This window comes from Panthera tigris, chromosome X, assembly GCF_018350195.1.
Source record: "Panthera tigris isolate Pti1 chromosome X, P.tigris_Pti1_mat1.1, whole genome shotgun sequence".
In the NCBI taxonomy this organism is placed as follows: domain Eukaryota; kingdom Metazoa; phylum Chordata; class Mammalia; order Carnivora; family Felidae; genus Panthera; species Panthera tigris.
This window is the reverse complement of record NC_056677.1, coordinates 11,290,189-11,305,793: the sequence shown is the minus strand read 5'-3', so window position 1 is coordinate 11,305,793 and position 15,605 is coordinate 11,290,189. Positions and strand designations below refer to the sequence as shown.

Below are 15,605 nucleotides of genomic sequence, written 5' to 3'. Positions count from 1 at the left end.
GAGGAATGAAGGCACGGAAGGAAGGACTGCCAGCGAAAGGAGGGAAATGCTAGAATACTGTTAAAACTGGACCAGACTGCATGCCGCATAGAGGGCAAGCAAGCCAAGCGCTCAGGGTGGGGCTCTGATGTTCTTGCCAAGTCCCAGCCTTGGCACCAACCAAGCTGGATTTAGGGTCGGGGCGAAGGGGGGAGGGAGAGGGGTAACGAGGGGGTCACCGGGACAGCAGGGGTGGTCCTTACCGCTCCTCCTGCTATAGCAGATTTCACAAGAAGCTAAGGGGAGAAGGTGGGGGCGGGGCCTTGAAAAGTCCATTCAGCAACCCTTAGCGACTTGAAATTTGCCTTTACCGTTTTAACATAATGCCAACAGACCACACAATGAAGTGTCTGACGCTGTGTCAACACGGCCCTAATGATCCCCAATTGTAAGGAACTTGATGTGTGGTACATACGGAGAAGGTTCTGCCTATTATTAACTCAGCTGACATAAATGCATCTCAAAATCTTGACAAGCCAGTACATCAATTCAATATACTTACACAACTTGTTGCCTTCTTTGTCATAACCGTGCAGATAAATACCACCTATTTCCAATAACCATCTGGGAATGGAAGATTCAGTGAGGTCTAAAAAAGGATAAACCTGATGAGTAACTTAAACTTAGGAGCGTTTTAAAAAGAAAACTTACAATGTAGGAGCGCCTGGGTGGCTCAGTCGGTTAAGCGTCTGACTTCAGCTCAGGTCATGATCTGACGGTTCGTGGGTTGGAGCTCCACATGGGGCTCTGTGCTGTCAGCTCAGAGCCCACTTCAGATCCTCTGTCCCTCTCTCTCTGACCCTCCCCTGCTCATTCTCTCTCAAAATAAATAAACTTAAAAAAAACTTATAACATAAAGGTTAATGTTATATAGTAGGTCTGATACAAAAAAAAAAAAGACAAGCTTATTCAGACATCTGGAAAGAATCTCTGGCAATAAAAATTTTTGTTCCTTACTAACTAAACAAACCAACTAAAGACATGGATGAGAGAAATGGGGAAAAATCCATTTCCCTTGACACATCAGCCATTATTATATGGACACATTTCCATGTTTTGGTTGTTTCATATAATAACTGTCAACAAATACTATCACTATTGGGACAATTTCAAGATAACATGCTAGTAAATATCCACATTATAGTCTCAGAATTGATTTAAAAAATCACTATGGCTTCTCTAGTAAATTATTTTTCTGTAAAGTTTGATATCACGTAGAGTCTAACACATTTTATAATCTTAGGGTGAGTGGAAAATACTTCAAAAAAAAAAAAAAAGCTAGATCCTTTAGCAGGACAAACAAAACAAGGTCTGCCCAGTCTGTAGTGAGGTTAAGAACTGACACAGCAAGGCAGCAAATGCCAAGGCTTTTGTTTCATTCACCCTGAGAACTTTCCAAGATTCGTTACCTTTTTTCTGTACCATTTACTGTATCTCTGCTATTTGCCACTGGAAACTAGCAGTTCTATATAAGAAAAAACTAATGTTGAGTTTAAAAGTTTATTCTGTACTTAAATAATTTCTATTTCTTTGCCTGAATTTTAAATGCATCACTGTTCATTGAAATGACCTACAGTTTTTACATTTCCAATCAAACTATCTCTTAAATACCACCCTCTGCCTCCTGGATTCTTTCTACAAGTATGAAGACTGGGGAGAGTATCTGCTCTGGATTTATTTGTTGACTTTTTTTGTCTTAACTTTCCAGACTCACTCACTCCAGAGTCTGTTACTCTCAAGGTCAGGAAATCCTTCTCAGTACCTCATCAAAACCACTAGTTATGGGGGCACCTGGGTGGCTCAGTCAGTTAAGCGTCCGACTTCAGCTCAGGTCATGATCTCACGGTCCGTGAGTTCGAGCCCAGCAATGGCCTCTGTGCTGACAGCTCAGAGCCTGAAGCCTGCTTCGGATTCTGTGTCTCCCTCTCTCTCTGACCCTGCCCCGTTCATGCTCTGTCTCTGTCTCAAAAATAACCAAACATTAAAAAAAAATTTTCAAAAACCGCAGTGGTTATGCCATATTCTTTGTGTTAAATTTTTAGGACAGAAATCATGGGTAATTTTCCTGCAAAGGGTGCTTCATCTACTTGGAAGACTATTTAAAAACCCCTTCCAGGACTTAAAACCCATTTTTGGGGGAAAAATGTCCATCTAGAATTGGGTCTTGAAATCAAGAAGTTAAGCAAAGGCTGCTATAGGCATCCTTGGGGATAAGCCTGTTTTAGGGATCCCCCAATCATTTAGTAATGCAACAGGGAGCATCTATTAGCACAAGGAACTCAGGGACAGAGAAAGACAATAAGGCAATAATGAAAAACAAAAAACAAAAAGACCCAAACTAAGAAAACAGTATCTCCTTACCTCTAGGCCTAGTAGTGAAGATGCTGTCTTGCTATTGTTCAATGGTACCCAACTAAATAAGCACCGATTAACTCTGTTCGGGGTCAAAGGATCTGAATGTAATTTTGCTCTCCAGTGATCTCATTCCCCTATGAATGATACTGCTTTTAAGACATTCATAAGATGCTCCCCGTCAAAGTGTTAGTGGGTTGTTATAAAACACTCTATTTTGGTGTTTTTGATGATTGCCAAAAATATCTGCAAATACACTATTTGATCAATGTAAAACTAACACTTACGCAGGGCACAGTATATTGTCGAGGTTAAATTGAACGGCTTACCATTGACAGACATTTCTTTCCTCCACTGAAAACTCTCATCAAGCATCTTCAGTGTTTCATCGACATTATGATGCCTCCAAAATAAGTAACTTTCAACCCAGTTATCATCTTGTTGTAGCCTTTCAACATCACGTGGATCATATTTATCTGACTTATCTAAGGAAAAACAATAATAAATGGCCAAGTCAGATAAATTCTGCACTGAGGAATACCAAACGCTAATGCCAAAGGAGAAGAAAGATGTACAAGACAAGGCTAAGCTCCAGAAGATAGCTACTTGAAGGGTGCAGTTCAGATGAAAATGCAGTTTAAAGGATTGATGGCATTTGTAATTGAGAGGAGAATAAAGTTATCCAAGGATGGCAAGTTTACTTTAAATGTGCCACAGTAGAATTAAAAAATAAGACCACAGTCAAATATTTTGCTGTTTAATTATGTTACCTGAACTTGAAATCCTTACCCTAGTCAATGAAAAGATGAAGTTTTTTATGTAAAGAAAAAAAATTGTGCTCAAGAAGACATTTGTTTGGCAATGCTTGTTGAAAAAATGAAATACAAAATGGAAAACCGACCACGTGTGCAGCAGTCAACGTTTCCCATAATTGACTGGAGTAACTGTTTCCAATAATTTCCCATCATCCACCTGCACATGTGCTATGGTACCTTCCACATTTTGGTCCATTTTTCTGTAACTGACCCGTGTCTCCTCACAACCAGCTATGCACATCCAGGTTCTGCCATTCTGCAAGACTTCTTTCAAATGCTTCCTCTTCCACAAAAATTTCCCTGAGCCCAGAAGTAATTCCTTCCCTCCTGGGAACAGCTACAGGACTTAAACTGGGCTTTTTTTTTTTAAAGGCACTTAGCATGTTTTCGTTCCGTTCAGAGTTACTGGCATACATGCTGTATCTTCCCACACAGGGACTGTGTGTAGCAGCACCATCTATCCATTTTAGGAGTCCTCCAAAGCAGACTACACTGGTGCCAATGAAAAGGCCTCCAGGAAACATTTGTTGAGCGAATCTGTTCCTTCTCTATTTTTATTATCTCAGCTAATGGTACCCTCCCAGGGGCCCAAGTGAGAACTTCAGAAAATTCCCTGGCTCCTTCATCTCTATTTTTTTTTTTTTTTTTTTTGCATCTGGTTAGACTCTAAGTTTTATAGATTCTCTCTCCTCGCTATTTGCTCTGCCTTATTTCAAGTCATCAGAGGTAACAGCCGAAAGGGCAGGAAAATACAAAGTGCATTCAAAGACTCTTCCTTGAGTCTCAATTTCCTTATCTTTAAACTGCTTTAGACGATCACAAGGTTGTGTGAAGATCAGATGAAAATGTATACAAGAAAGTACTTGGGAGCTTAAAGCACTATAAAATGTAATGTAAGATTAGACCATAAGCCATGCACTTGTACAGTGTCACCTTGGAGGTGGTTTTCAATTTCTGGACTCTATTTTTCTAATCTATACAATGGCCGGTTCTGTAGTAGGTAAACTTTGGAAAATGCTTTTTAGCTCTGCTACTCAAAGATTTGTCAGTATTCAAAGTACAAATTTTCTTTAGTTCTGATTTATAAACATGAGCCGGATAGGAGAGTTTACATGGTTTAGCCTCAAGAGGCCCCTGCGAGCAGGTGTCCCCTGAAGAAGCACCATCCAGTCCGGCCACTGGACAGCCCTCTCCACTCAACCAATACAATGTTTTCCCTGAAATGACAGGCTGACTTCTTCATTTCCAAGAACACTTCTGCCAAATACCCAGGTCTGAATAACTACAGTTTACTCGCCATGAAAAATGTGACTAATTCAGGTGGCAACTCGAACGCGCAGGAGTGGTTAGTGTGTGCGGCCCAATTTTGTCACACAGAATGTTAAAAGGACATGTACTGAGGGGCCAAGGCTTAATAAAGTTGACCGCTTCATCAGGGACTTTCTAAAACAAAATTGGCTTCTGCTTTTTTTTTAAATTGCGAGCACCCACAATGAAGACTCCAATGACCCCTCGTCTTGATGGGCACTGAGGAGCCAGCACTTTTCCCCACCACTGCTTCTGTGTAATCAGCTCAAATGTCAACATAGTGATAAAGACACACGGCTTCTCAGTATTGTTATGAAGACAGTTGTGACCTCACAGGTTCCTGCAGAGTCGTGGGCATCCCCAAGGGTCCAAAGACTAAACTTAGAACCACTTACCTAGAACAATGTGGCAAGCGGTAAAAACTCAATAAATAATAGCCGCGGGGCGCCTGTGTGGCTCAGTCTGTTAAGCGTCTGACTTTGGCTCAGGTCATGATCTCGCGGTTCACGAGTTCGAGCCCCGTGTCGAGCTGTGTGCTGACAGCTCAGAGCCTGGAGCCTGCTTCGGATTCTGTTTCTCCCTCTTTCTCTGCCCCTCCCTTGCTCATACTCTGCCTGCTCTGTCTCTCTCTCAAAAATAGATAAAACATTAAAAAAAATAAAAAAACAAAAAAAATTAGCCATAATAAGTATAAAACATTATTGTTATTATCATTATTACTACCACTGCTGCTATTACCACTAGGGATACCATAAAAGAGACAGTGCCTGTTACTAAGAAATTTAAAACGGACTGCTTTTGGATAGCTTTTAGGGATGCAGGTCTCTGAAGTTAGAAATCTCTATGTTAAAATGACTATTATTATCAGAATATGTATTTGCTTGTGAAATGCTTGTTCAGTATTTATCCCTAGACAGACGCAGAAAAGAGAGAGCAAGGAAAAGATGGAGAAGGAAAAGATTGGGGAGGGGGTCCCGTGGTGGTGGTGGGAGGGAGAGACGTGGAAAAGAAGTCCAGCCAGAAGAGGACAGAGAGGAGGACTGAGGCAAGGAGGGAGGAGAGAGAGAGTGAGAGAGAAAAAGAGAGTAACCTGGGCATTCAAGGGAAGGAAAACCTGGCCTGGGACTGCAAGGCCACGTGTAATAAGTGTGTTGATGACAACATAATTTGCTGCTTTCAAATACTGCACTCGGGCAACTGAACCTGCAAGTGTGAGGTAGTTTTCAGAAAACTAGTCCTGTGGCAAAAAGAGACATTACAGGAATAAACTAAAGATGTACACTCAAAAGGAAACTACAGCTCCCAAAACACATATTTGTGTACTCACATGTCTGCCCCCCACCTACTCAGGACACTGTTTTGAGAGACTTTTACCTCTTGATAATTAAAGCATAAAGAGGAAGAAGAGATTAGTTTTATACACATACAGGTACGTATACATATATATTCCCATAATACCTTTCATCTTTCTGTGAACCACTGAAAACTTTCATCGCAAACCAACATTAATCTTGGGCAGTGGGTTCTATCTATTTATTTATTTATTTATTTGAGAGAGAGAGAGAGAGAGAAAGTACATATACTCGAGCAAGGGAGAAGCAGAGAGAGAGAGGGAGAGAGAGAATCCCAAGCAGTCGCCGCGCTATCAGGGCAGAGCCCAACACAGGGGCTCAATCTCATGAACCACGAGATCATGACCTGAACCGAAATCAAAGAGTCAGGCGCTTAACTGACGGAGCCACCCAGGCACCTCTAGAACTGTGTTTTAAAAGTTAAAAAAACACGAAAAAACGTCTCGCCAGATTCAGTATACAGGGCAGAGTGATGGAGTCTGAAGACCCATGCTATTAACTACGTAGAGGGACCGAGCCAGCCGCTCTAGGCCTGATTTTCTTCTCGGTGAAATAGAGATGAGGTCTGTCTACCCATCGTCCTATGAAGATCAAGAACATCCCCCAAAGTTTAAATAATATATAAATGAATTGTGATTAATGTAAGGTAGAATTATACCCATGAATAGAAGACTAAATTCTCACTGACCTATTAGTCAGTTGAGAAAATCTTAGGAGTATACTGTAGTGATTATAAATGTGCCTGCAGTTTAGATAAAGGTTGGAAAAAATACAAAAGTATTCTGATAATGAAAACTAGAGGACAGTTATGAACTGGACAGCATAATGATGTTCGAAAGCAGCAAATACATAGCTGTGAAACATTATAGTAATTTAGAACCTCTTATTTCTCCAGGACTTGGAGCACTGACCAACTTGAAAGTCCTGGTAGGGCCCTGGAATGGCATCTGTATTAGCTGGACCATTTCTACTGGCTGGACTGCGTTAGTGTCAACAATGGGAGCCATCAAGCTGAAATAACAAAATATTCCCTTAAGGCCATCCTCTGTTAGTAGGCCGCAACCTACCCTAAATCTCTGCTTTCCTATGAAGCTATCTGGTGAGAGACTGAGAAGCAGGTGATCTCTTAAAAAAGGGATTAAGCCACTGGCCTATACCAGTAATTCTCAAACTTCAGCACCAGTCAGGATCATCAGGGGGGCTTGTTTAAAAAGGAATTATTGGACCCCACTCCCAGAGTGCCTAATTCATGGGTGGGAACCAAGACTCCATATTTGTACCAAGTTCATACAGGATTCGGACACTGCTGGTCCAGAGACCAACATTTCGAGAACCACCAGTCTATTACAGGTGCGGGCAAGCTTTTGGTATAAGGGCTAGATGGTAAATATCCAAATACCTTAGACTTTCAAGGCCACAGATGGCTGCTGTTGCTGCCTTTTTTTTTTTTTTTTCCAGCAACCCTTTAAATATACAAAAACCATCCTCAGCTGGAGGCCTATAGAAAAAACTTTGGTCTGTTGTAGAGAGGGGAGGAGCTTTCTATCTTAGATGAGATATACCTTCGTTTATTCAGGTCTTCTTTTGATGTTTAGTAATATTTTATAGTTTTCTCAAAAAAAGAAAAAATGTTGCAAATGTCTTCTATTAGATTTAGAGGTTTCTGTGTTGCTATCTTGAGCCAATAATAACAAGAAAGGCAAACTTCATACCTCTTATTTTCCTTGCCATACTGATAACTAGGTTATTTTATATACTCTAGAATTTTAGAAATAATAGTGAAGATCACTGTCTTGCCCTTGACTTTACGGGAAGTATTTTCAAGTTTCACAATTAAACATAACATTTGCTGTAGGTTTTTAGAAGATACACTTACAGAAAGTTTTCCTTTGCTAAAAGTTTTGCCTGCTTTATATAAAGTTGAATTATAGCCAGTGTGGTTTCTATCTTTATTGAAATAAACATTTTCCCTCATTTTGTTAATGCATACATATTTGTATTTGCTCAAATAAGTATGGAAAAAAGAGAAAACAAATTCAGTTAGATCAAGGGAAAAGGGAAGGGACTGATGAGGCACATGAGGTGAAAGATGTCTGATGTTTACCTTTTTTTTTATTTTGAGAGAGAGCACATGGGAGGGGCAGAGAGACGGGGGGGGGGGGGGGGGGGGGGGGCGGGGGAATCCCAAACAGGCTCCTCACTGTCAGCATGGAGCCCAAAGCAGGGCTCAAACTCACAAAACTTGAGATCATGACCTAAGCCAAAATCAAGACTCAGATGCTTAACCGACTGAGCCACCCAGGTGCCCCACAATGTTTACCTTTTTATGTGATTTTTATTGGTGAACTGTACCTAGTCAAAAATTTTATTGGAAAGCATTTTTTTAATGTGGTAAATTCCTCTGCTGCATTTTCTGATCGTGACTCATCTTTGCATTCCTGGGACCAGCAAAACTGCTTGGGCCTCATGTGTACGTGTGTATCTCTGTGATGGGGACAGTGGTAGAAATCTATGGCTCCCAACTCAACTTCTTGAATACTCACTGTTCTATTTATGTTTTTTACTTCTAATTGAGACAATTTGAGGTCATTTTTCTTTTCTCCAGAAAGCTTTGCACTTACTCTAAGTTTTATACCTTACTATGATAAGGCTGGTGATTGTATTCTCTCAGGATTTTTAAAAAACTCTCCACCACATCTATAATTCTGTCTGCTGTTCGCTCCCAGTGTAAGTCTTTGCATTCATCCCTTTCTATTAATCAGTCATCCTAGGTTTGTCTGTTTCACCAGTCCTTTCAAAAAAACAGCTTAGGGCACCTAGGTGGCTCAGTGGGTCTGACTCTTGGTTTTGGCTCAGGTCATGATCTCCAGGTTCGTGGGTTTCAGCCGCGCATGGGGCTCTGCACTGTCAGCATGGAGCCTGCTTGGGATTTTCTCTCTCTCCCTCTCTCTCTCAAAATAAACAAACAGACATTAAAAAAACCCAGCTGAAGTTTATTCTACTATCTTCTTTCCTATACCATGAATATCTGCTCCTATTGCTTTCCTTCTACTTTCTCTGTAAATTTATTCATGTTCATTTTGTAGCTCCTTGAATTGAATCTATTGCTGATTTTTATGGGGGCCTTGTTTTCTAATGAATGAATGTAAGACCACAGATATTCTGCTCAGCTTTAACTATTTAATAATTTCCATTGTGATATCTTCTTTAACCAATGGTTATTTAGCAGAGGTAAGAATTACACACATTACTGGGAAGTTGTTAACCCGTGGGTTATTTAAAGGTATGTTATTTTTGTTTCCTAACATTTGATTTTTGAGTACCTGTTTGACTTTTTTTCTTTTTCTCTTTTGTTTTTTTTGGGGGGGCTGAAACCCGGGATTTGTGACTTCTAATATAGTTGCTTAATGGCATGAAAACACGGTGCGTGTGATCTAGCTGCTTTGGAATTTCTGAGACTTCCTTTATGACCTAATATGTGGTGAATGTTTGCAAAAGCTGCAAGAGAACAAATATATTTTCTTTTTTTTAAGTTTATGTATTTATTTTTGAGAAAGAGAGCACAAGGGAGGAAGGGACAGAGAGAGGGGGACACAGAATCTGAAGCAGGCTCTAGACTCTGAGCTGTCAGCACAGAGCCTGACGTGGAGCTCAAACCCCCAAATTGCGAGATCATGACCTGAGCCGAAGTTGGGTGCTTACCGACTGAGCCACCCAGGTGCCCCTATATTTTCTAAAGTATATACATTCTCTATTGGGCAGGAGAGACTATACATTTATACACACACATATACATATATGTATCTATGATCAACTTTGCTCGTTGTGTTAAATGAAAGTCTAAAGTCTTGGGGAGCCCAGCTGGCTCAGTCAGTAGAGCATGTGACTCTTGATCTCAGGGTCATGAGTTTCAGCCCCACGTTGGGGGTAGAGTTTGCTTAACACAACAACAAAAAAAACATTTTTCATAAAATCTAACATCTTAAGGCTTTCTTGCCTGCTTGTTCTGTGTATTTGTGAAAGGTTTGTTAAAACCATTCAACATGTTTGTGGATTTCTTGAATTTCTCTCATAATTCTGGGAGCGTTTGCTTTATGTATTTGAAAGCTATATGGTGAGACACTATTTTATGTTGTTAATTCCTAAATGTAATACCTTTTCAGGGTTCCATTTATCAACAGTAGAATCCCTTTTGAAATGTACTGACGTTTTTCATTCTAAATATTTCATCTAACAAAAGTGCAGCCAACACAGTATCACTTTTGGTTAGTATTTGTTTTGGACACTTTTTTCCATCTCCTTATTTTCAAGTTTTCTGCATTAATTTTAATAAATTTAATAAATTAATATAGTGTTTTGTAGGTAGAATGCAATTAAGATTGTAAAAATCTGCTCTGTTAATAAGTATAAATTGGTTTACATTTATGGTAAGGTGATAAAGTTGGGGTTATTTTGCTGTCTTACTCTCTTTTCTAGTTCCTATGCTGTTTTTCTCCTTTCACGCTTCCCGCTGGAGAGATTCACCTTTTCATCCCTCCATAGCTTGGAAATTAAATATTTATTTCTGGAGCTCAGTGGTTACCCTTATTTGAAATATTCACATTTTATTGACAAAATCTACAGTTAATTATCTCTACCTTCCTTCTAAATAATTCAAGTCCTTCCAACCTCCCTACACCTGCTAATACTGTTAAAAATTTTTTTACTATTAACATGTAGATTTTTTTTTCTTTACTGATTTATTTACCCATTTCTTTGCTTTTCGTTGTTTCTGGATCTTTCTGCCTCTTTCTGGGTTCTATATTCTTATTCATGAAGTAGTCTAGTAATTTTTTATTAGAGATGGACTGTCATTCTTTGCATATCCTAAAAGAATTTACCCTCACCTTTGACTAAATATTCTAAATGGGCAGTTACCTCCCTTAGCATTTTCAGGAAATTATTTCACTGTTACCTGGCATTAATTGCTGCTGAGGAGAAATCAAATAGCAGTCTGATTTCTGTTCCTTTGCAGACAATCTGTCACTTCTTTCTGGTTGTCTGTTTTTTTTTCTTTGTGGTGTTTTGACAGTTTCACTATGATATGCCTAGGGAATAATTTCTTTTTCCTTCATGATGCTCAGATCTTATTATGCTTTTTTAACCTGAGGATTTATTGTTGTTTTAAGTTTTTTGAGAGAGACAGAGAGAGAGAGAGAGAGATGGAGAGAAAGAGAGAGAGTCCCAAGCAGGCTCCACACCGTCAGCGTGGAGCCCAATGTGGGGCTTGAACCCACAAACCGTGAGATCATGACCTGAGCCGAAATCAAGAGTCAGATGCTTAACCGACTAAGCCACCCAGGTGCCCCACACCGGAGGATTTAATGTCTTTTTTAAACTCTGGCAAACTGTCAACTATTTTACCTTCCAACAGCACAGTCTCTTTTTCCTTCTGGAAGTCCTATTAAATGTATATGGGGTTTCTCATGTCTTTTATTTTCTCTTACACAGTTCTGATTTTTTTTCCTCCAATGATCTGGGTATAGAGTAATTGCCTGTACAATAACTTAAAAACTGTCTATGAATGTCCTATGTCAGTGAATATATAGCAGTATAATGGGAAAAGAAAATCTTCTGCAAGTCATGGCCCTACTACTATATATAAAGTAACTAATGTCAAACACGTTCTATACATACATGCCAAATCTCTAAGGTCAACACAAATTCTGCTGAAAACAGTTTGGATAGAAATGTAGCAAATTTTTGTCCTCCCTTTCCTGGATGAACAACTGCAAGGGGGAAAAAATTATAATTTCTGTGAGCTCTACTCCATCTCCTTGAGATCTAATCAAACCAAACTCGAACGAGAGATTAAAATTTTCAGCGATGAAAAATCATTCATGCACTCCACCACCCAGAGGACACAGATTTGGTAAACAGACCCCTCTTTGCATGCAAGCTTTTCAAATAGTTGACTAAATACAAGTGACATGTTAGGAATGACAGTGTACTAGTCATAGTCTCTAAAGGTGCATAATCTCACTATACATTTGGGATGAACATATATGAAGAAGAGAAGGTATCAACAACTTAAAGAGATGAGTTAAAAAAAAAATATTTGCCAAGCACTGATCAAAGTTATTACTGAGAATAAAGATTCACAAATCAGCAGGTCTATCAATTCCCTACCCCGTCACCCATTTACCGCTCAGGTCTCCCTGCAAAGTTACAACCTTATATTCTCCACGACAGGGGCTTGGTATTTTTAGATATGGAAAACAAGGACAAAAATTGACAAACTCTTAAAATCTTTTCCTCTTATTCTGATCATGACAACGTTAAAATGTTAACCTTGAGAATGTTATAAACGTGGAACAAAATTTAAGAAACTTCAAGTGTCTATCTGCCTACCTTTTAAAGGCCTCCACTCTTGGAGGTTAATACATAACTCATTAGTTATGAGGACTAATTAATCTGTGATCTCCCACCATATGCTAGCTCAAAATGGAGCTGGGGTATTACAGATACAAAGAGTCTCTCTCCCTCTCTTTCTCACCCACCCACCCCAAGAAATTCCAAACTAATCTAGAGATAACTTATTGAAATTAGTGAGAGCTGGTAAGGTTTTTAAATTCAATATCAATGTAAAAAAGTCAAAAGTACTTTCTGCTAACCAGAAACAATCATTTAGAAAATTCTTAAGAAATACCATTTAAACAACCACAAACACATAACATGTAAAGTATCTGGGAATAAATTTAACAAAAGTGACTTAACTTCTATGGAGAAAATTATAAATCCTTCAACAAGGAAGTGTTTAGCAGAGATATACCAGGTTCTTAGATAGGAAGACCCAATCATGATGAGGTCAAGTCTCCCAGAACTGGTCTTCTGATTTAACACAATTTTATTCAAAATCCCAATGTCAGTTGTGGGTTTGTTTGTGTTTTTTTGCAGAAACATGATAGGCTGATTCTATAATTTACATGGAGGAACAAAGGGCCAAGAAGAGCCTGAAGAAGTGATTTTCACAGAAGCAGAAACCAAATGGCCCATAAAGATAGGAAGAAATGCTCAATCTCACTGGTACTCAAAGCAAGGCAATTAAAACCACAATGAGCTATCCCTACACCCTAATCAGATGGGCAGCAATTAACAACAAACACACACCAAATTTTAGAGTGGGGAAAAACAAGGGCATTCACAAACTGCTGGTTTAAATGAAAACCGGCGCAATCACTTTGGGAAACTGTTCAGCATTACCGAATAAAGTTGAACAGGTGCCTCATCTATGACCCACACATTTTGCTGTTGGGCGCAAACCCTACAGCAGAAAGTTCTCAAACTTCACGGTCTCAGGACCCCTTTAATACTCTTAAAAATAACTGAGGGCTCTAAAGGGCTTTTTAGTTTATGTGGATTATACGCATAATTACTCCATTAAGTATTAGAACTGAAAGTTTTACACATGACAACACAAAAGCACATGTTCTATCAGCTGTCAGAGCAATGACATCATCACATGCCATGTGACCTCTGGAAAATGCCACTGTATGCTTGTGAGAGAAGGACAGTGAGAAAGGAAAATGATGTTTTGGTGTTATTGTAAAAGTAGTTTTGAATTCTCAAGCTCCTTGAAATGGTCTCCAGGAACTACAGTTCCTGGGCCAACTCTGAGAACTGATGCCCTAGAGAAAGTCTAGGCATCAGAGATCTTTAAGACTCTTTGGGCTGCCTGTGTGGCTCAGTCGGTTAAGCGTCCAACTTCAGGCCATGATCTCGAGGTTCGTGAGTTGGAGCCCCGCGTCGGGCTCTGTGCTGACAGCTCGGAGCCTGGGGCCTGCTTCGGATTCTGTGTCTCCCTCTCTCTCTCTGCCCCTCCCCTGCTTGCACTCTGTGTGTGTGTGTGTGTCTCTCTCTCTCTCAAAAATAAACATTAAAAAAAATTTTTTTTTTAAAATTTTTTTTTTTTTTTTTTTGAGACAGAGAGAGACAGAGCATGAACAGGGGAGGGGCAGAGAGAGAGGGAGACACAGAATCTGAAACAGGCTCCAGGCTCCGAGCTGTCAGCACAGAGCCCGACGCGGGGCTCGAACTCACGGACAGTGAGATCATGACCTGAGCCGAAGTCGGACGCTTAACCGACCAAGCCACCCAGGCGCCCCAAAAAAATTTTTTAAAAAAAGAATGTTTGGAGCAGCACTGCACATAGTAGCAAAACTTAGACACAACCCCAAATCCATCAACTGGTATTTTCATTCCATGCACTATTACACGGGTATAAAAAGGACTCAAGCACACTTAACGTTTGATAATACGGATGACTCCTGAGTTAGAGAAGCAAGTCATGGAGAAATACATTCATCTTCTAGAGTTTAAAAACAGGTAAACTTAATAAAGGACTGATGTGGAATACGTCACAGGTGGTAAAGCTAATGAAAAGCAAGAGAATGAATAACAGCAAATGCAGGACAAGCAGCCGCCCTGAGTGGCAGGGCTGGGGGTACACAGGAAGTTCTGTTTCTTTGGCTGAGTGGAAGTGTATAGGTGTTTACTCTATTCATGATTTATACAATTTGTACTTAAAAGAGATTTCAAATTATAAAAAATAATAAGCCAAGACAGGGGCGCTTGGGTGTCTCAGTTGCCTAAGCATCCAACTCTGGATTTCGGCTCAAGTCATGATCTCATGGTTTGTGAGTTAGAGCCCCGCGTCAGACTCTGGGCTGACAGTGCACAGCCTGCTTGGGATTCTCCCTCCCTCCCTCGCGTTCTACCTCTCCCCCACTTGTGTGCATGCATGCGCTCTGTCTCTCAAAATAAACTTAAAACAATAATAAGCTAAACAAAACAAAAATTAAAGGACTAGAAAATTATCGGAAAGAAAATTATTTAACAGCAATGAAAGAAACCACAAAGGAATGGATAATTTTGAATACATTCAAAAAATGAAAAAAGTGAAAGTGAAACACACAAGTCCAAACCAATTTTAAAAGCCACAGTGATGAAAAAAAAAAATTGAAACTACAAATCGATGTAAATATATGAAAAGTAGGTTACTCTCGCTAGTAACCAGATGCAAACTAAAATAACCATCAGTTAAGAAATGATGACACTACACATGGGGAAGGCTGTGGGAAGACTAACACTTTCACACGTGGTGGTGGGAATAAATCTTGGTGTGACTTCTGGGGAGGAAAAGTTAGCACGCAGATGAAGTGTCTTAAAAACAGTCATACTCTTGAAACCAGTAATTCTACTTCTAGACATGAATCTTAAGGAAGCAACCTGAACTACCGTACAAAAAGCTGTATTAACAACTGGAAAGAATCTACATATCCAAATAGGGAGTATTGAAGATAAAAGAAAATTATCTTTTACTTAGGGGACTAAGTATTAAATGCTTACTTCATCCATACGGGGAAATAAATTTGATCGTGTCAATAAAACAATGCAAAGTACACACACAATAGCCGGTTAACTACTTTCTTAATGCATGGAAAAAAAAGACCAGAAAAAAACTGCATCTACTGTTAGCAGAGCCATCTCTGGATGGTAAGCTTATGGAATGACTTTTTGGTATGATCCAAATTCATTTAAATAAATTCACACATTTGGGAAGTCAAGAAACAAAGCTAAAATAAGAAAACCCACCAACCTTTCAAATGTTCTCCAAACTCACTTGGGTACACACACTTTGCTTTTGCTCAAGGCTCTCCAGGGTACATTCCCACTGTTTTTAGCGGATGTGCTCACCCCC

At 39.6% G+C, this 15,605-nt stretch overlaps 1 protein-coding gene across 3 annotated transcripts in view; it reads right to left on the bottom strand.

Moving 5' to 3' along the window:
- Nucleotides 1–15,605, bottom strand: part of MOSPD2 (motile sperm domain containing 2) — a 58,144-nt gene that overhangs the window by 38,602 nt on the left and 3,937 nt on the right. For all 3 annotated transcript variants that reach the window (XM_007090069.3, XM_042973806.1, XM_007090070.3), the window contains exons 3-4: nt 2,721–2,876; nt 542–628 (exon numbers count right to left, since the gene is read on the bottom strand). In XM_007090069.3, coding sequence (XP_007090131.1) covers nt 542–628; nt 2,721–2,876 — 243 coding nt within the window. The remainder of the gene's footprint in view (nt 1–541; nt 629–2,720; nt 2,877–15,605) is intronic.